At 39.8% G+C, this 21,925-nt stretch overlaps 1 protein-coding gene across 1 annotated transcript; it reads left to right on the top strand.

Annotated features, from left to right (window-relative positions):
• The first annotated feature begins 213 nt into the window (after positions 1-213).
• Positions 214-19,587, top strand: LOC139627753 (aminopeptidase N-like). The gene is made up of 21 exons (XM_071488821.1): positions 214-350; positions 7,243-7,975; positions 8,136-8,278; positions 8,578-8,717; positions 8,984-9,110; positions 10,360-10,514; positions 11,004-11,117; positions 11,347-11,490; positions 11,900-11,965; positions 12,187-12,252; positions 12,345-12,520; positions 13,645-13,721; positions 13,867-14,000; positions 14,687-14,742; positions 14,824-14,971; positions 15,078-15,169; positions 15,245-15,355; positions 15,529-15,696; positions 18,304-18,444; positions 18,954-19,035; positions 19,174-19,587. Exons 2-21 carry the CDS (start codon positions 7,371-7,373, stop codon positions 19,324-19,326), a joined length of 2,898 nt encoding a protein of 965 aa, XP_071344922.1. The 5' UTR covers positions 214-350; positions 7,243-7,370; the 3' UTR covers positions 19,327-19,587.
• Positions 19,588-21,925: the final 2,338 nt, after the last annotated feature.

The following is a 21,925-nucleotide window of genomic DNA, read 5'->3' as shown; positions in this document are numbered from 1 at the left end:
CTGCTGCCTGCCAGCGTCATGTGAAACTTTCATCAAAGCAGCCAGAACACTCTGTACCTCTGACGAACGTATGCACTGAGTGCTGTCTGTTCAGCCACGAAGGGTTTGCAGTGAAGTTGATACTGCCACATTCCTTCACCCCAGCCCCCCACCCCACCCTTCCCACTAATTTTGGGATTTTGGAAATTGAGGGAGTTGTCCTCCCAGCCTACCCCCACCTCCACCCCTCCGTCCTCACAGATGCAGACTGTTTCACATCAACCAGGATCACTTCACCTCAACTCGTGCGTCCCTTGCAGACTTGCATCTGCATCTGGACTTAGATTGGACAACCAGCTACACAGTGTTCGGTATGTGCTGTTTTTCTCTTGTTTGACATGTTAATTTATCCAACCTCCTGCATGCTAGGTCACGCTTTGTTGCAAGTTGGGTTTTCCTCAAATACAAGTACAGAACCTGCACCAAATACAGATTCTGTATTTGGTTCTGTATTTGTCGGACATGTTAATTTATCCAACATGTTGCATGCCAGGTCACTCTTTTTATTGCAAGTTGTGTTTTCCTCCCAAGCAAATACAGGTTCTGTGTTTGCTTGTGCAAGTGTATTTTCAAGTACAGGTTCTGTATATGCCTGTGTATAAGGTTTATAGCTTTTGGCATGAGTTGCAATGTTGAGCTCCTTATTTTACACTGAAGAAGGCTTCTCAGAATTGGTCTGCGTCACAAAAGTTTATCCTTGACTGTCTACAAATGGTGCATGAATGCAGAATAGACTGAATGTATCCACTGTGAAATGCAGTTTTGAGATGCTGTTTATGAAAATCAATTATCAAACAAGATCACTAGCCTCTACACAAAGCAGCCAGCTGTTGCCCCTCCCTCCTCTTCTACTTTCAATTCCACTGGTTTCATTTACAATGAAAAGCCTACATGTAATAAAGGTGAGTAACCACAAAAAATAAATAGTTCTTATACAACGCAGTTGTGAAATGCTTTTTGTATTAACCAGGGAATTTTTTATGTACTGAGCTCCCAGTTTGAATTCTTGGCTCTGCTTTGGATTTTTTGGTTGCCTTACAACATCCAGTGTGGGTTGAACTGGATGTAAACTGTGCAGCTCCTACAGCTGCTCTGAAGCTTATCTGTGAAATGTGGGGCTGAGACCATACAGAGCTGACATGATATAGGTTCATGTGCAGGTAGAATGATAATGCAAACGTGCGTCTGTGTGGGTGTTTACCTTACCTTTACCTTTCTTCAGATAAGATTGCAGTAATTGATCCTGTACAGGAAATGTTCTTGAAATATTAAAGGACAAAGTGTGTGAGAAGAGAGAAATGATGTAACAAAAGTATGAGTATGTGTCATGCTGATGATGTATTTCTCCATATTGACCAGATTGAGATTTACAGTAAAAAAGCAAGTGTCCAGTTTTAGTCCTTGCCAGATGTCATCAGTCTTGTGCAGAAAGCAGAACAGTTGTGCCACTACTAACTACTCCTATTTGAATTTAGTTTAATAACTTTTAATCACATGATAACAAACATAATGGGGTCTGACAATACTTGCAGGAAACTGGAGAGGAGAGTGTGTTAAAATCACATTATGAAACAGGGGTGGTCACATTGCTCCTTTGTTGTCATTTTTACTCAGTGGAAATATGTAACTTGGGGTCCCCAGTATAAACATCCCCACTCACAAGATTAATCCGCTCTCTCTCTGCTGGCACAGGGAAAGTGCTAGTGATTTGTTTGTCTTATATTGCTTATTAACTTGGCCTAAATGGACATTTGGAACATTAGAAGGGTTTATCTAACAGATCGACTGCTGATTAATTAACTTTCTTATTAAACCGTATCTACCTATTTCACAAGATGATTGTGCTTCACTCTGGTCTGTTATATTGAGGTCTGATTTTGTGTGTATATATATATATATATGTTTATATCACATTTTCTAACAGACAGATGATGTAGTAAACTGCTCTTCGGAGGCAATATGCAGATACTACTTGTTTGTACAACATTTAATTAAGAACCTAAACAGATATACACATCTGTTTTACTGTAAAAAAAAAAAAATATATATATATATATATATATATAAGTAAAGTTGAATATAACAATAATAATTTCTTTGCAAAGTGCGTTCAAATTTGAAGAAACTACAACTGCTACAAAACAGAGCTAAGAGTTGAGGTTAAGCAACCAGTAAGTCGAGGCTAGCATTAGCTAAAAGTAAAGCTAAATTTGCATGATTTTCCCTTGGCTGTTATTGGTAAATGAATTATTTGTTTGCTGGTAGTAACCATGCTAATAGACTGATATATTGGTAACTCTGGTTGTTTTTCCACATAAATAAATGAGGCAGCTCCATCCAATAAGGAGAAAAAACTAATTACTAAACTCCTGCTGAAGCTGACTAAGTAGCTGCTATCTTAGCTTTTGTCTCAGTGAATTTCATGTAATTTGATGTGGTTATTTGTTTATCACATACTTAATGTACTAATTGTATTGATTTTAAGCTACTGACAGTAAAAATAAAGCTTACTTTCTTAAACAACCTATTTAAAATGGACAGATAGTGTGGATAGTGCACCTTCACCTTGAATTTGTGAGGATTATTCAAAGGCTACACAAAGATCTACACTTTTTATATATGTGGTTTCTATGGCCTATGGCTTTGTTGGGTGAAATAATCAGCCTAATAATACATAAAGTTATGTAATTACAACTTTTCTAGTGGGGGCAGTTTGCTGCTCAACTGCTCCCAAAAGATCAATAAGTCCTTCAGACACACAAATGATCTTTCACTGTCATTACCAAATGAACTCAACACCCTAAGGTACAGAACATCTGGAAATGATGCATCTGCATCTGGTTAAACTCTACAGACCCTAGACCACACAGACTTGGGGATCTCTCCATAATATAGAACATGCTCTCAGCCATCAGTGATTCTGCCATGCTGTGACTGAAAGGTGAAAACATCAGTTCCTGGTTTGGAAGCTGTGGTTGTAGTCATGTCTTGTGTACACTTACACACCAAATAGTCTCCCAGTCTGAAAACTTTAAGTGTGTTTTTCTTAATGTCATTGCTTCTGTAATTACTGCACCCTGCCTTCACCAGACAAAGTAGTTAAAAAAGTAATTGTAATTCCTATTTGGTGTGTAAGTGTACACAAGACATTACTACAACCCCAAGTCTGTGCGGTCTACGGTCTGTAGAGTTTAATCAGATGTAGATGCATCATTTCCAGATGTTCTGTACCTTAGGGTGTTGAGTTCACATGGTAATGACCTTCAGACCTTGTGTGTCAGAAGGACTTATTGACGTCTTTCTTCAAATAAATAAATAAATAAAATGGTAGATAGCCCTGATGAAGTATGCCTTATCACTGCTACACCTTATTTGGTCTATTAAACAAGTTGCAAGTTGATTTTGCTGTTTGATGGTCTCATTTATTACTGCATGACCTACGTAACAGGTGTATATACCAACACTGGTTATAATAGGAATTCAAAATTCTTTCATCAAAACCTTTTTTTGCCATTTGTATTTTTACTACAAGGGGAATTATGTGTATGCAAGGAAAATCTATAAAACAAAATATTGTTGTTGATTGGATGTGACTCATATAGGAAAATTGATTACCAGAATTGGTAAACTTGTTTCCAAATTTACGTTTCTATAACAAAGGAAACCTTATATTTAGCTGTGGCCTAGTATGAAAGTGTTGTTGTTGCACCATGGTTTAGCTATAGATAAATCATCAACTTAGTTATTCTTAATCTCCAGTGGGTGTGAATGGAAGATAAACTTGTATGTGCTGTTCACAAAGGAAAAGGTTCCATTTTGCAATAAGGCATACCTTATAAAGGATTTGTAAACTGTAGCTCAAGGCTTTAATGAGGTAATACATCATCTATTGCATACATTTAATTTATTTATTCTTCAATGATGAGCACTTTTGGACTGAAACATTGAAAAAGTACAAAAAAAAAAAAAAAAAAAAATTAGCTGGTTATCTAATCTAGCTCCAGTCTATGTTGTTTTAGGAAGCTCTTCATGACATTACAAAGATTCATTTCCTTCTGGCCAGATTCTACTGGCAACTTATCAGCATTTACAACTCCAGTCTAATTGGTTTATTTGAAGGTCAAAAAAGACACTTTATTAATCCCTTATCAGCACTTATGACTGAAGACATAATAGTTTATAAGAAAGAAATCCGTTAATAAAAGGTCATGAGTTTCACACATCATTAATAGGAATGTGAGTTGGGGACTTAAATCCATAACTCACAATCTTCATCAGTAGATATAGTTTGCTTACTTATCATGGAGATGGCTCAGTTGTCATAACGTGAGGAGTATGTAACTTTCAAGGTCCAAGGTCAAGAATGAACTTTCACATTACACATTAATCAGGTTTTTCCACTACTGAAACAATATAAGTTTCAACTTACAATATAAACTCCCTGGTGGTATCACAAATTTAGTAGATACTGTTGTTAATATACGGTATATACAATATTATCTTTACACTGAGAGAATATTCTTATAAACTTATTTTAAAAAAGTTTTTTATAAACTGCCAACCAAGACAAACAAGGTGTGCTCAAGAACAGCTGACTACAAAAATCTGCTGTCATTACTGTGGTTACAGACTATTCAGGGTGTTGTCTCATACAATCCCACATGTACAGTGTGATGATTAGATGTTGATGTTGTAGAGGAAACATCTGTACATGGTATCAGATAGCAAGGAAAGGAGGGATGCTTGAGTAAAAAATAAAATAGCACAGTCAGGACATTGTATGAGATATGATCTCAGCAGCCTGGCACAGTATATGTCACGAGTTACCATCTATCATATATGTCAGATGCAGTGTACCACTACATATTGCGAGGGCTGATCCCTGTGCAGTTACTGGTAATGTAAAGTAATTCTGATATGAAACAGGAGAAAACTGTTGATTTCCCATTAAGACCAGAAGAATTATTCACTGGCAAACTTTGGTGGAGTCACATGAGAAAGTTTTAGCCATGTTGGGAAGGCTTTGTTGGTTAAAATCTTTGGCTTATATGTAAGTCTGAGCTGATTTCAGTGTTCAGTTTCTTTCCTTGAGAATAAATACCCTGGCCTCCTGGGTGCAGACTAAAGGCAGACACTGCAGATTATCCATTACAGGATTGAAAGATATCATTTTATTGACTTCTGTTGCAACACAACATCAGGGAGAGTGTCAGGGCAAGATGTTACTTGTCAATGTTGTTGTCGATTACAATTGGTTATTGCAGACAACTAACCAGAGGCTCTTTTGTAATCCTGTACTTTGATCTTTGATATTGTCAAATTGTGCTTGCCTGTGCAGAAGTGGTCTGTTAACCACCCATGTGGTTGTTATTAGACATAAATGACACACAGAAGAGCTGAACACACAGTGAAATGGAAAACACTACCACGAGGAAATAAACTGTAAGACATACAAACAAGACTGACAGACCAATAATAAAAAAGGAGAGGAAAGAATAATACCATAAAAATAACCCCAAGCATGAGGAGAGATAAAAAAAAAGCAATAACAGAAAGGACAGCTTTTGACCTCACATTTTAGATACATCTTTGATCCCTCAATTTACCGCAGGTACTGCAGCTAAAAAACATACAGAACACTACAATTACTGCCTCATGGTTCTATGCCTCAAACTAGTTTCAGGTTACATCCCTGTTTATCCAGAATCATATAAAATATTAACCGTGTGTGAATTCTTTTCATAATTTCTGTGTGAATTCTTCTGAAAGGTGTTTTGTGGTTTCACAGCTTTTTATGCCTCCCCAGTGCAGAGGCATAAAAAACATCTGTCCTGTTTTGTACTAAAAAGCAACAGTTTTATTAAGCAGAATTTTCCACGTCAAAAAGAGGTGAACAAGCAGCTTTCTATCCAACTTGATATGATCTGTTTGTATTCAGTTATATACAGAAGTATATTATTAATACTTACTGAGCAAAAGCTCACTATTGTGTCCGTCATGTCATTTTATCCATCCAGCAGCTGGTTAGCTTAGTTCAGCGTGTAGACTAGAGACAAGGGGAAACAGCTGACTCTGTCCAAAGCCAATCTGCTCAACAGCTCCTCTAAAGCTGGAGTCATGACAGACAACAAGTAGAGACTCCAAGAAGTCACAGGGCGTGACCAAGAAATGTTCTGGCATACATTCCCAGTGAGACCAGACCTTCACACTAACATATGGTTTTGGAACGGGTTGAACAAATGAGACATTAACATGTTAATGACTGAACTTTTCTTCATCCAGGTGGATTTTGTGATCTTTGGACAGAGCCAAACAAGCTGTTTCCTCCTGTTTCCGGTCTTTGTGCCATGCAGAGCTACCTGGCTGAACTGGAAAAACACAGTTGCGCTGTTCAGTACACTCAGAGTGTTTAGCAGTTACTTGCTTGGTATAGTCATTAAAAGATTATAGGAAAATGGACATAAAGATGCCAAAAGAAAAAAATATTTACGTGACTGTGAAAAAAGTGAATATTTTGGTCAAAGAACCAGCATTAGCACAAGTTGTCTAAAATAAAGTTACAATTTTCTTAAAATGTATTGCATCTTTTAATGTGTGGGCAGTTTGTCTATGAATGGGACTGTTGATGTTGGCCACACACATACCTGACACTGTTTTTTGAAAGGTCTCCCCTGACCTCCCAGCACTTGACAGGCCTGCTGGATAATCCATCCATGAATCATCCATGATACGACCAGCAGTTTATGGTGGCCCGATATTTGCTCAGCATCTATCTGCATATCTATACTGTAATAAATGCTGTGCAACAGTTCACTGACTTTGTCACTATATTTGTCCACCAACTTCTGTTTATTTGCACCATTATCTGATGACTTTTTCTGAGCAGCTGAAACTTGCGTGTAGTGATATTTTCTCTTGAATCATGTATTTGGCATTTGTCATTTTTTGCTCCCACATTGTCCAATACGTAACAATTCCCTTTTCACATTGCAGTCTACTTCCAGCATGAATAACAATAACTGGCAGCCTTGTTTTAAACCACTTTCCCATGTAAGGTTTTATTGGTGTTTAAGAGTGCTGTAGTTATAGCATTGGAACATGAACAACACAGATTATGCACTTTTACTGGACATTTATAAATCTGAGAGCTACTGAGTGGCAGACGACATGACAAGTTATTCCCATTTTTCCATTTCTCCTTAGGTTTATGAAAATGTCTTTTTTGCCATGTTAATCACTCAACCATTAACTGAGGAAGGAAGACATCTGCTGTGCTGGACAAACACAGACTGAGACCCCTCAGAGTCCTGCTCTGACCTCCTGAATCGGACATGGGGAAAGTCTACTATGTCAGTAAAAATGTGGGCCTCGGGATGCTTGTACTGGCAGCCATTGCTTTGGCCACAATTATAGCTTTGTCCATTGCCTACGACAAAGAAAGAGCCAAGAATCAAGGCAGACCCGGAGATGGAGCAGCAGACACCACTGGCATGCCTACACCTGATACTACCCCCGTCACCGCGAAGGAGCCCTGGGACCACTACAGACTTCCAGACTCCCTCGTTCCCATCTCTTACAATGTGACCCTGTGGCCTCGTCTGGAGCCCAATGCTGACGGCCTGTACATCTTCACTGGAAATTCAGCGGTAGTCTTCAAATGTGTGAAGGAAACAGACCTCATCATCATCCACTCCAACAAGCTGAACCTCACCATCTTCCATGGGCACCACGCTAAACTGAGTGGCCTGGGAGAAGTCAGTGCGCCTGCTATACAAAAGTCTTGGCTTGTGGTGAAGACAGAGTATCTGGTTCTTTGGCTGCAGCGTAGACTAACTGTGGGAGCGACCTATGTACTTTACACTAAATTTCAAGGAGAGCTGGCAGATGACCTGGAAGGCTTCTACAGGAGTGAATACGTTGAGGGTGGTGTGAAGAAGTAAGCAATGACATATCAAAGCATAATCGTGCACCATCTTCCTGCTCTAGACGATGAAAGTTAATTTTCATGGTTCCAATGTTCCTCTTTGTGGGACTTTGGAGTATTTCACTTGGTTCATGTCTACATTGGGTTAATGTTTGATTGAAACATTTTGCAGAGTCGTTGCTACGTCGCAGATGCAAGCAACATATGCCAGGAAAACCTTCCCTTGCTTTGACGAGCCAGCCATGAAAGCTGTCTTCAATGTCATCATCATCCACAACCGAGGCACCGTGGCTCTGTCCAATGGCAGGGAAACTGGTCTGTATTTCAAATTAAAAATGAATTCACTGTGGAAAAAACTAATTATGAAATCAAATAAGACCACAAAAACATTACTGAAATTGTTTTTTTTTTTTAAGTAACTGCTACACAAAACCATAAAAGTGTTTCTCAGGGAGAAAAAAATAAAGTAACAAACACTTGTTAATTAACATGTGATGAGCCAGTTTCATTGTTAATAATTAATAACTTGGATGACATATTACAAGAAAATCAGCAACTAGATACTGTTAAAGCTAACAGAGTGTAAAGGTCTGACTCTTCCTCTCCCTGTACAGATGCTGCAGACTCTGTCATTGATGGGATTCCTGTGAAAGTTACTACATTTGAGCCCACAAGGAGAATGTCCACATATCTGTTGGCATTTATCGTCACTGACTTTGTTAGCATTCAGTCAAACCAAAACAACAATTTGTTGGTGAGAAATGTGTTTTTTTGTGTCTTCTTTGTTTATAGTTTCATATTTCATTGTTGTTGAAGACAGCGTACAATGTAATTTGTATCCTACAACACAAGCAGTACAAACAACCAATGTAAAGGAGGACAAGGTCAGGGGTCAGAGGTCATCCATATTACTGTATATTCCTGTGAAGGCAGAATTAGATTAACAGGCTTAAGAAAAAGAAGGCTTTCTCTGTTTTTTGATCCATTGTTGTAGATCACAAGCTTTCGAAATCTTTGCAGATCAGAATCTGGGCTCGAAAAAAAGCCATAGATGACAGGCAGGGTGACTACGCTCTCAACGTTACTGGGCCAATCCTTCAGTTTTATGAGCACTATTACAACGCAACATATCCACTCTCCAAGTCGGGTAGGCCAACTCAGCATTTTCCTGTTAAGACAAAAATATAATTGTTGTGTCATTTCCTTTATGTGAAATAGCCCAACATTCGGTCTTGACAGTTATGTGCAAGCTTCGCACATTACAAAATGTCTACAGCCCTGCAAGTGGCTCTATTGGGTGGTACTTACACAGAGTAAATGCTGACATCACCATGCTTGCATGCACACAGGGACATCGCTAATATGCTGATGTTTAGTAGGGATAATGTTAACTATCTCTGATTAGCGTGTTAGCAGCTAACATTTTCTAATAAGCACTAAACACACAGTGAAGTTTAGGCCTGTGGCACACAAGAAAAATCTGGCACACACACAATGCAGCCTCAGTGGGCTCCCTTCCCCTTTAATTACATTAATGGTTGTTCCTCTACAAATGACTGAATCGACAAGTAAACATATATTTAGTGATTATTTCTGTAATCCGTCATAAACACACAAGAACTTTTCTCTCATAATCTGTGCCACAGTTTTTAGGCATACATTATATCCTTAACGTACAGCAAAGGTAGGCTCCTGACCTCACTGAAATAATGTTTGGAAATTTGCTAAATTAAGGAGAATTTGTTTCAACAGGTTCTTGGCTTGTCTCTTGCAACAGAAATGTTAAGGCACCATCAATATTTAAAAAAAGTTGGTTCAGTATTGGAACCACAAACACAGAAATAGAACCTTAAACTCTTAAACTGGACACTGAAAGGCTCTAATATTATTTTACAAATATGAAAGAGTCTGTCAAAATGTTTTATCAGGCAGCAGTAAAAGTGTATTTATAATGCCAATTATGTAAAATGTCTCGTTGCTGCAGCCCTGGCTGAGACTTGTGGGAATGTCACTGATTTTGCAATTATTTGGTCATAAATTAAACTATTCTATGGTGCAAATTAAAAAAACCTGACCTAATGATGGTGCTATATAGAAACTTAAAGGATTACAAATGTTATTATGTTTGTAATAACGTTTGTTCTGAGGGAGGGCATGAATGTCTGTACCAAATTTCATGACAATCCATCCAATAGTTGCTGAGATATTTCAGTCTGGACCAAAGAGATGGGCAGACTGGCTAAATGACATTACTATCACAGCCCGCAAAACATCCTTTTCACTCTAAAGGAAATGGGTCATATTGGGGTGCAGTATGGCTTTGGCAGTGTTATGACTTTGGTGGTCCATTTGTAACACACAATTTGTTGAATTTCTGATGTCCTTATTCTGTCTAGATCAAATAGCTCTACCCGACTTCAATGCCGGGGCAATGGAGAACTGGGGTCTGGTCACATACCGGGAGACAGCGCTACTCTATGACCCTGTCGAATCGTCCACTGGAAACAAAGAGAGAGTTACAACAGTCATCTCCCATGAACTTGCACACATGGTAGGGCTTAATGTTCCTGCCAAATGGCTGTCATCATTTCAGTCCCCGTTTTAGTAATCAGTAGAAAAAAAAACATTATAATAACTTAAAACAGAGGTTGCAAATTCCATCTTGGCTGGGCCACAGTCATGTTGTAAACAAATTTAGCCAGAGTGCTCAACCTCTCTTTACAAACAAAAAGATGACAGATCACCACCAGGAGACAGATGAACCCTACTCACTTTTTAGATGTGTTGAAAGTCCTGCCATCTTAATGGATGTGATATTCAGTGGTTGGGAATTTTTTTTAAGCCCCTGCTGATTCAGTTTTTATATTTCTTGGAGTGGGATTTTAGTGGTAATGTTGGCCATGAAGCTTAATGCGCTGTCACAAACGGTGTTCGTGGAAAGATTAGTTTCCTGAGAAAGTGCTGAGATTATCTGAGGGTTGACTGGTCACTGTTGCAGAACTCTTTATCACTTCACTCTTTATGTGATGTGTTTTTTTAGTGGTTTGGCAACCTGGTGACTCTGCGATGGTGGAACGACCTGTGGTTGAACGAGGGCTTTGCATCATATGTGGAATACCTGGGAGCTGACTATGCTGAGCCCACCTGGGACATGGTAAGAGCTGTACTTGTGCCCTCAAAGACAGGGAGGGAGCCTTGTGACCTCTTCATAAGAGATGTGTAGTCATGTTTCACAGTTAATAATAACTTTAATAATAATAACTTTATTTGTATAGCACCTTTAAAAACATTTAAACAAAGTGCTCTGACAGACATCAACAACCTCTCACAGACACGGTGTGGTTATAAAGCCTGTACTAACTCACCTCTCTGCTTGGCCACAGAAAGACCAAATCATTCTGTATGACGTGCACAAGGTATTTGCTGTGGATGCCTTGGCCTCCTCTCACCCACTGTCCCGCCGAGAAGAGGAGGTCAATGAGCCTGCCCAGATCAGTGAGATGTTTAACACCATCTCCTACAGCAAGGTACAGTATCTGATGCAGGGTCTTATACAGGCACAGGATTTATTACAGTTTTGCCTTTTCACAGGCAATATACCTGAATCTATTTATTCATTTTTAGAGCAAGGAGCCCCTGTGATTGAAAAAAGTTTCACTTTTAGACTGTTATACCTGATCTATTCTCTTGAAAAATCCCCAGAAAAAAATTCACTTATCACAAACACCCAAGTAAATGATAACACCTTTGTATCCGAAAATCTGAATCATTTTTTTTTCATTGCTCCATCCTGGATCTTGCCACTTTTTATCTGAGCCGTATTTCGCCATCAGGGCAACATCTAATATTTGCTTTGGATTGAATGTAAAATACTCTGGTGTTACGAGAAATTCAAACCAGCTAAATTTTGGTGGTTTCTGTGTTTGTTGTTTTCAGGGAGCGGCCGTGCTCAGGATGCTGTCAGACTTCCTCACTGAGCCTGTTTTTGCCAGAGGACTCAGTGTGAGTGTTAACCCTGTTATAGAGCCTCATCACTTAATTACAACTGTCACTGTGTGTGTCTGTGTCACTGGTGGTGAGAGAGTCTGTGGTTATGCCAATTCAAAGCAAATGTTCTTGTTGCTATGACTGAGTAACCCACAGAATTACTCAAGATCATTAAAAAGTCCCCATCGCCTGTGTGAATAACTGACTGGGTGTGCCTCAATGTTATGTCTCCCCAGTCTTACCTGAACACATTTGCCTTCAGTAACACGGTGTATACAGACCTGTGGGACCATCTCCAGCAGGTCAGTCCTGATAAAAAACATCCTGTTCACATGTGTTTTCCATGGGTGTGAGTGATTCTTTTCAATTCCTCCTGCCCTCTCTTTGTTTTCAGGCCGTTGAAAACACACCAGGTATTCAGATTCCACACACTGTCCACGACATCATGAACCGCTGGACTCTCCAGATGGGCTTTCCAGTGGTCACTATTGACACCCGGACAGGAAGTATCACTCAGAAACACTTCCTGTTGGATCCAGACTCTGTAGTGGACAGGCCCTCTCAGTTCAAGTAGGAATCAGTTTTACCTTATCCTGTAAGTTCCATGTAGACAATAAATGACGAGACTGATTCCTTAATCTAGCATCTTCCATTCGTAAAAATGTCCACCTTAATAAGACAATCACTACTGGTTGAAGCACAAACAAAATAACTATATTTCTTGGAATCATATTATAAATACTGTAGACCTCAATGTTTGTTAATGAGACTAAGGGGCCTATCTTAAGCTTTACGTGGCACAAAGGGAAACACAAGTGTCTTTGCTAGTAAATCTGCCAGTGTGTTAGTGTTTCTCTTTCATCACCTAGACAAAATCTGTCTCACCACAGTTTCATAATGAAACTAAAATTTATCCACACCTCTCATAATGTAAATGTTGTGATTTGTGTCGTTGCGTCTTTGTTGAGCTGTGTGAAGTGCCTTATTCGTGCACCCCCTACCTTCCAATCAGGGTGCACTGGGACTGGGATCACTGGCCAGTCACAGTATGTAATCAACTTGTAACAAATAAGACTCTAATTCTGTGTACCATTGTAATAATACTCCACCAAGGTAGCTTGGCTTTTAAAGTGAATGGAAGATGGCCAACCCCTTTGAACCATGTGTCTGGCGCAGTGACTGTTTTGTCTGCCTTTAAAACAGCAAAAGTGGATATGGACTCTCCCCAAATACACCTGTGTCATACGCTTTAGACCGTGCACTTTGGACTTTTAGAATAGAGACCTAAGAGTTTACAGGCATGCTATCAGCTCTGGAAGCTGTACTTAGACACAGTGATGCATTTAGCTAAAAGCTGACATTAATGTGCTAACATGTGCAAAATGACAATGTTAGAATGTTGTTGTTAAGCAGGTTTAATGTTTCCCATGTTCACCATCTTAATTTAGCACATTAGTGTGTCATTGTCAGATTATCACCAAAATCATTGGGATCCATCCTCTGGGGATCGATGTCTACTCCAAATTCCATGGAGATCCATCCAATAGTTGTTTAGATATGTCTGGATAAGTCCATCGGAGAGACAGAGAAGACTAACACCGCATTCCCTATGGTCATGCTGCTAGCATGACTAAAAACCACCCTTTTCCCACATTTCTCATTGTCTCACTGTCCTTGTCTATGTTTCTTTCCAGTTACATATGGTTTGTCCCTATTAAATGGGTAAAGACAGGTGTGCAGCAGCAACAGTACTGGCTCCTTCAGAAGACAGGTATGATCAGAGTAATACCCATTGCTCTTCTACATATTACCTGGAATACAAAACGCTCCACCACATTCATGGAATCAGTCACTGGTCATTGTGTTAACTGAATATTTTGCAAATTTTCTTCTCATTCTTTTGTATTTTTGACCAGACACCAACAGCCTGATGAGGGTGTCAGGAGAGGACTGGGTGCTGGCAAATACCAATGTATCTGGATACTTCAGGGTGAACTATGATCTTGACAACTGGAACCGTCTCCTCTCCTTGCTCAACACCAATCATCAGGTGAGTGACATGTCCATTCACAGATCCAATGCAGTGAGTTTTGTTTGTGCTTTATGTCCATGTTTAGATTTATACAGAAAAGGGTAAGATGTACGTTATACCTTTTAATGAAGGTGCTGCCTTGCACCAGTTAATTCATCTTTCCAACTTAAAAGAAGATACTGGATTTGGGTGTGACTGCGAGTCATACTGGATTAGTGTGCATGTCCTAATAGGCCAAACAAGTAAAAGTACATTTTGGAGCACTGTTCTACAAAGCAGAATGGATACCTGTTGGGCCTGGTAAGGTTTCTGGATTACACATCTAAACAATTCATTTGTTGGACTATTTCTTGTTCTGTAAATTTGTAGTTTTAGTGGTGCAGTTTGTACTGCTGTCTCACAGCGAGAAGGTTCTGGATCTTTCTGTGTGGAATTTGCATGTTCTCCCCGTGTCTGCGTGGGTTCCCTTTTGTTCCACCGTCCAAAGACATGCACATTACACTGCCCTCGCCCAATGTCAATGTCGCCCCCTGTGACCTTGTACGAAATAAGCAGATTCCTAATAGATGGATGGATCCAATAAATGTAGTTGTAACTGCAGACACCATGACTGTATGAGCAAAGAATAAATCAAAGTTATCAAAGCAGAAGTAGCAGGTGTTTTCTTCACTTCATCGCCTCATTGTGTGTGACATTTCTTTCAGGCTGTACCAATCATCAACCGAGCACAGATCATAGATGATGCATTCAACCTGGCAAGGTAAAAAAAAAAAAAAGTATTTAAACATTTCAGACATTGTGGGTCTACAGTGCATGTGAATGATTTGTCTCCTTGGTGCAGAGCCAAAATAATCAGTACAACATTAGCCCTGACAACTACCAAATACCTGTCCAAGGAGAGAGACTACATTCCCTGGGAATCAGCTCTGAGAAACCTCAACTACTACATCCTCATGTTTGACCGCACTGAGGTCTACGGAGCTTTACAAGTAAGTATCGCTTTACTGCCAATGTTAAAACTAATAGTTATTCTGATACCAATAGTCAAAGTGTGTAAACCACAGGATATAAAAACTATTGTTGCTGTATTTTTAGGCATATCTCAAGAAACAAGTAGAACCACTTTTTGAGCACTTCAAGACAATTACAGCCAACTGGACCAAAGTACCATCAGGACACACTGACAAGTAAGACTGAAACAAACATATTGGGAATTGTAGTTCAATATTGCAGTTTTCTACAGTTTTCTCAATCATCTTCAGGTATAATCAGATCAATGCTATTGGGATGGCCTGCCGTATGGGTGTTGGGGGCTGCAAGGAGTTGATCAAAAGCTGGTACAGACAGTGGATGGACAATCCAAATCACAACCCGTGAGTACAGAGCAGTTCTTTGGTGTTTTAACAGTTCATAATCGCACAGATTTCACAGAAAAACTGTTTAGCTGTAGCTGTAGGCAGCTAGCAATGTAGCACACCATCTCTGTGTGTTTGGTATTTTGCATTCATTTGTTGAACTCGTTTATCTTTATCTTGATGTTGACCAGGATCCATCCCAACTTGAAAAGCACGGTTTACTGCAGAGCTGTAGCTCTTGGTGGTGTGGAGGAGTGGGACTTTGCCTGGACAATGTTCAAGAACGCCACTTTGGCGTCTGAAGCTTCCAGGCTCAGAGCAGCCTTGGCCTGCACACCAATACCGTGGCTTTTGAACAGGTATGTGCAGGGTTCAAATATGTAGATTATCCTCATTCATGATATTTTGTGGATGAGACAGTTGTCTATACATCTACTTTTCCACCGTACAACAATGAACAATTATAAAGTGGAGAATTTCTTATTCTATCCTCTTAACGACTAGTTTCAGTTTTCATGTGGAATGATTTAAAGTGAGACTGGAACGGCTGCTGAAAAGTATTCATTTTGGCTGCAAGTAAGAATCACAGGATAATGACATTTAAACCTGCAGTGCACAACTACCCTCTGGCACTGAGAGTAATTACGCAAACACTGTCAAATTCAGAGAAATTTCCACAGTTCCATTAAAGTAATTCATTATCCAAATATTTTATAAATGCAAACCTTTCCAAGAGCAGTAAGGCAAGAATTGTGTCTGCCCTCAATCTTCTTTCAGCCTTCTCCATCTAGACTGCTCTGTCTTCATCCCTGTGGGTTGCTCTTTCTGACACCATGCTCTGTTGTCTATATGTATGTTGTCAATGTGTAAACATATCGGGATGCTCAACACAAGCACCTGACAGACAGCTGCATGTTTTAATGTGTCTCCAGAGCAGCACGGGACAACATGCTGAAGGTTTCTACCCACGTATTTTATTGAGGAACCTTCAGCATATTGTACTGTGTTGCAAGGGAGACACATGATAAAAGTCTCAAGCTATGTTCACAATGTACATATAGACCACAGAACACCCTCTGCAGTTCTAGCAAACTCGCTGGTTGATATAGAACGCATCAGTACTGGTACGCAGTGTGGGGAAGTCACCGCGAACACCAGACCCAAAACTCCTGCATACAGCAGAATACAGAGACCCTGTTCAGACCTGGCATTAACGTGCATTTTTATTAAACTGATCAGAACTAGTCAGCTCTAAGTATGTCGCATCACACCTGGCTTTAAAATGTGTTTCCATATGCATCCTAAATGACCACTCACTTCCCAGCTTCATATGGAAATGAACAGGTATGCATTGTTGTCTGAAACCAATCCGACAGATGGTTCCATTGTCTATGTGCTTGTGTGTTTGCATGTGTATGTGAGAGAGAGAGACAGAGACAGAGAGAGAGAGAGAGAGAGAGAGAGAGAGAGAGAGAGAGAGAGCAAGGTGCGGGATGGTGAATGAATCATTGCGCTGTGCACAGCTCTACTGTGAAGTAAAGTTTTCCATCCATCCATCCATTATCTATACCGCTTATTCAAACAGGGTTGCCAAGGGGCTGGAGCCAATCCCAGCTGACAGTGGGCAAGGGCAGGGTACACCCTGAACAGGTCGCCAGTCCATCACAGGGCAGACATGTAGAGACAAACAACCATTCACGCTCACATTCACATCTATGGGCAGTTTAGAGTCGAAGTTAAGTTTTATCCATTTGAAATAGTAAAATATTTTCGGTTCATTATGAAACTATGGTGGGACTAATTAAAGTGATGTAGAGGATGTCTGCAGAGGGGGCGGTCCTTCAATGTGGCCAGGATGCACTTGTTCACACTGCTAAAAAGAATGTGGTCACATGTGGCCCAGACCACCTCCGAATGTGGCCTGAGTGATTTTATCTCAAATGCATCCTCAATGCGTCTTGGATGCATTCACATCTGCACTTAGAGCTGTCCAGTTGTGATCGGATCACCTGAGGCGGATTTTCAAAACCAGGTCTGAACAGGGCCAGAGAGATTTACCTGGCACTGATGGGCTGAATCAGCATTGTGTGAACTCATTTGGCAATGGCTTGAATGTAACACATACGTTTGTATTTAAAAGACACTCCAGCTTTAAAAAAAACCCATTGACAGTTCTATCAGCAACATGCTCAAGTGTAGCGCTAACAGAAGCGCAACAAGAAAAGTCATATAGTCATTCAAGACCCTGAATGTATTGATTTGAGCAAAAGTCTGTCTTATTGCGGATGAATTCAACTTTTCATTTGTAAGAGGACCCCAGGGAGACTGTGTCCTCCACTGTGTGGAAGCTAATGGGGATCAGAATAAAGAAATAAATAAATCTGTAAGAGGGAGAATCTGCCACTCGACTCTTAAAAGGTTTTCTGATTGTGCTCTTCATGCTAATTTAACAGCTGAACTGTGTGACTAGTGTGTTTACGTGCCCAGAACCTTCTGTGCAAATGTTAGCTGTAGCTATAACAAGCCACATACTCACCATCGCTGTGTGTGTGTGTATGTGTGACAGAGAGAGAGAGAGAGAGAGAGAGAGAGAGAGAGCGAACTCAGACTTGGCTGATCTCAGAAATCTCAAGTTAAAATATTTTCTCCTAGCATGGACCAGTCTTCACTTTAATCCATGCCATCCACAGCAAATTTGCATCTCTTCACAACCACTTGCATCTCTCTGTTGACTTGCATGTAACTCTGCCTTCATCTGAAAACACAGATCAACTGACTGACTTTACTATTTAAAATTGTCAGTAACCTGAACACAAAAGTAACAAAAGTGTCTCTCTTTTTACACTCTCCAAATGTTTAAACTATTGAATGATATGCAGCTAATTTTTCTTCTGAAATAAATGTATTAAATTAAAATAGTGTTTAGAAAATGATTTCTTTGTAAGAAAATGTTTTGGTTGAGCCAGGTATCTGGAGTACACCCTAGACCCGACTAAGATCCGCAAGCAAGACGCCATCTCTACCATCCAGTACATCGCAGGAAATGTTGTGGGGATGCCCCTGGCCTGGAACTTCGTCAGATCAAAATGGAGTTACATTTTCCAGCAGTAAGAGCTCACACCTCAGAGAACGGTTTGTTGGATAAAACAATCAGCAATTCAAAGAAATGAAGTAGGGACAGAAGAGTATTTAGTACACAGCATCGACAGCAGCTTACAAATGAGAGTTTAAGTTAAAAATACTGAGGATTTCAAGGTAAAGCACACATGCTGGTATTTTTACCCTGCTTCCTCACCCAGTGTGTGGAGCATTTCTTCAGTCCTACCTAGAGGTACAGTTAAATAATCATTGATAAAAAAACAAAAACCAAAAAAAAAAGAAAACCAAAAAAAACAAAAAAACAACACACAATCACTTTGACAATGAAGCATGAAGACTATGTTTCAGCTGTTCTTGAGGCCTCACACTGGTCCCACAACACCACATTTCATTTTCCTTTATTTTCAGATTTCCCTGTTTAACTATATTTTCCCATAAAGATGTTCACCGAGGTCCACAGAATTACATGCACAATTTCTGCCATTTAAAGTGAGCTGCATCCTTCTTTGTGTTTTAGGTATGGAAGAGGATCATTTTCCTTCTCTAATCTTGTCAGTGGAATCACAAGGAGATTCTCAACAGCGTTTGAGTTGCAGGAGGTTCGCAGCCCACACAGCCACAACCACACTGAAATACACACTGCATTTCCCTGAGGGTAATAGAGGAAAAAACAAGACAAGAAATGCAGAAATTCAGCTCTCGTGTCTTTGTTTTTGTCTCTCTCTTTCTCTCTCCAGCTGAAAAAATTCAAAGAAGACAACCTTCATGGTGGTTTCGGCTCAGCCACCTTGGCCCTGGAGCAGGCCATAGAAAAGACCACAGCCAACATCAAATGGGTGACAGAGAACAAAGCCAATGTGCTGCAGTGGTTTACTGAGGAGTCCACATGAGGACACTTAGAAAGTCAATTGACATTTTGTCTTTTTTTTTTTTTTTTTCACTGTCAGGGATATGTATGATATGACAATCATTATAATCATCAGGAACAACAAGCGCCCAGCCTCTTTTTTTTGGTGACACTTTCGGAAAGAATACTGGTACTTCACTGAACATCAGCTTCAGTGTAAAGGGACATACATAAGATGATTAGTGGACCACATGTGTAACTATGTATATCAGTGATGTAATGGTAAATAAACAAGTTTAACTCCAACCTCTAGGTGTCATTTTACTCAAATAACTTTTATTTTTACTGCGAGAAATTCATTAATTTATGTTTTCTTCTTCTTTTTGTATTCAATTCATTTATACCACGAACATGAAACTACATACAGTATTTTAAAACAGTGTTATAAGTGAAGTGGAAGGATGTGTGTGGACCACATGTGTGTACCTCTGCAAATATGTGATGACTGCAAGTTTTTCTCTTAGCTCAGCAAACGGCCAACAATTCTGTCCACTTCCAGTAAATTCACATTTCCTGAAGCCTCCTCCATGTTTAGTCATTCTCTTCTCAGAACTGAATGTTTTTACATTGAGAGTCATTTTGCACTTCAGCGGAAGGAGAGAAAGATTATAAAAAATGTAATCTGAGAAAACTACTCAAGTGACGTCGTCTGGATGTTTCCACTCAGGCTGGCTGAGCTCACTTATGTCAGATCATAAGGGAGTGGGAGAATTTGTATATGTACTTCCCTCAACTTCTATGTCTGGATCCTTCTGCTAGCAAACCTATAGGTGATTGCAAGCTTGTACTTTAGCCCCCAAATGTAATCAAGGCAACGGCACAAAAGTGAAATATCCGTCATTTAGAAACATCGTCACGATAAAGCATGTCCTTTTAAATCTGGCAAAAGAAAGAGTCAAAGGGGAAGTGAATCATCATCTGTGTACTTTTCCAAACACAAAAAGGATTCACAGGTCTCTTTCTGATGAGACCAGAAGCTGATGCCCTGTGCTCACAGTGTGTGTTCAACACCTTCTGAAAGGGAAAAATTAAGGGCTCTACCTAGACCAATTTCTTCCTGTCCTGCTGTCTGTATTTATGTCCGGGTGTGAGTATGAGTGCTCTTGTTCACTGCACCTCAGAGGAGTAAGATTAGCACAGAGGAGGAGAAACTTCTCTTTCTAAAACAGATGTTGTGTCACTCACGTGGGTCAAGGCGATAGCACAAACTGATACAAGGTTTTACTGACCTTTTATGACCTGTATAAAGTTCAAAATAACAATAAGGTCAAAGGGACGCTCCACTGATTTTACATGTTAAAGTTCATCAGTCAAGAGTCAAGCAGTTGTATAATGTCAGACAATGGGAAGCCTTTGGGCTTCGTTCAGGCACACTCACAATTAAAATGCAATAATTATATAAGGGCATCAGAGTAAAAGATGTTCCCAGTGCAGGATGTGGTTGGGCCGGAGTGAAATGTTGTGATTCCTTATATAGACAGATTTCACCAGCACATCATACAATGTACTACAAGTCTCTATCTGACAGATGATGATGGACAGCTCTAACCATCAGATCTGTCGTTTCTTCATGAACCTTAGGTAACATATAGAAAGTGGTGAGTCCACGATGTTCACATAATAAGGAGCCATGTCGAAAGGTGTTAATCCAATCACAGTTCCTCCTTAATATGTGGCAGAGGGTTAGTACAAAACTCTCTATGTAGTTGTGAAATGTCATCTGTACTGTCACATCCCGGAAAATAACCCAAGTGACATCATTCAGGAAATACCTGGCATCATACCATCCCTTCATAATTTTAGTAATTGTCTGGAATCATTTTCACATCATGGCAGGTAACTGTGCAGCCAAGTTTGTATATACTGTATAAGGACGAGCACCGAACATGCCAATAAAGTGGAGAGAACATCTTTTGTTTCACTGAATGGGAAACACTTCTGCCTGACGTGTCTCATTTTGCTGTTGCATTTCAAGGTTTTCAATGTCAAACATGATTTCACTTCACTTCATGCCTCAGACTTCAGGCCTGTGGCTCTCATTTCTCTAGAAGAAGACTCTAGCTGTTGTGACACATGGTTTAAAACAAATCCCGTAAGTGAACACAATTGTTTTATGATCCTGAGAAATTCCAGTACTCAAAAGAAAAACACTGGATTGATGAAGACAAGACAAAACAGGTTTAAGACAAGTCACAGCCACTTTATAATGCATTTGAGGATTGTGGTGCTGTGTCATTTCAATACACTCAACCTGGGTCCTCTTGGGGAAGTTATACCTGTTACACCTGGTATAACTAGTGCTCCCCTTTTCTCAACAAACTGAAGCTCAGTTTCAGGACACATGTTCAAAAAACAGTTCTGGTGCACTTCTTGGTGCAAGTAGGCAAATGGTTTGCTGCCATAACTTACTGTAATATGGTGTTTGTATGTGTGTCTTCCTGCATTTGTGGTGGCTCTTTAGAGTGGTATGACCATTTTTTTTTTTGATAGACATGTGTTGAGACAGAAAACAGCCCTGTGTTTAAAAATTGTTGGGGGCTGCTTTGGTGAGGTCATGTTGCTGCAGGTACCAGTTAGACAAT

This window comes from Trachinotus anak, unplaced genomic scaffold (assembly GCF_046630095.1).
Source record: "Trachinotus anak isolate AG129_WGS33_773 ecotype Australia unplaced genomic scaffold, CSIRO_AGI_Tana_v1 ptg000011l, whole genome shotgun sequence".
Classification (NCBI taxonomy): domain Eukaryota; kingdom Metazoa; phylum Chordata; class Actinopteri; order Carangiformes; family Carangidae; genus Trachinotus; species Trachinotus anak.
Note: the sequence above shows the minus strand (reverse complement) of the source record. Positions and strands in the feature narration are given on the sequence as shown.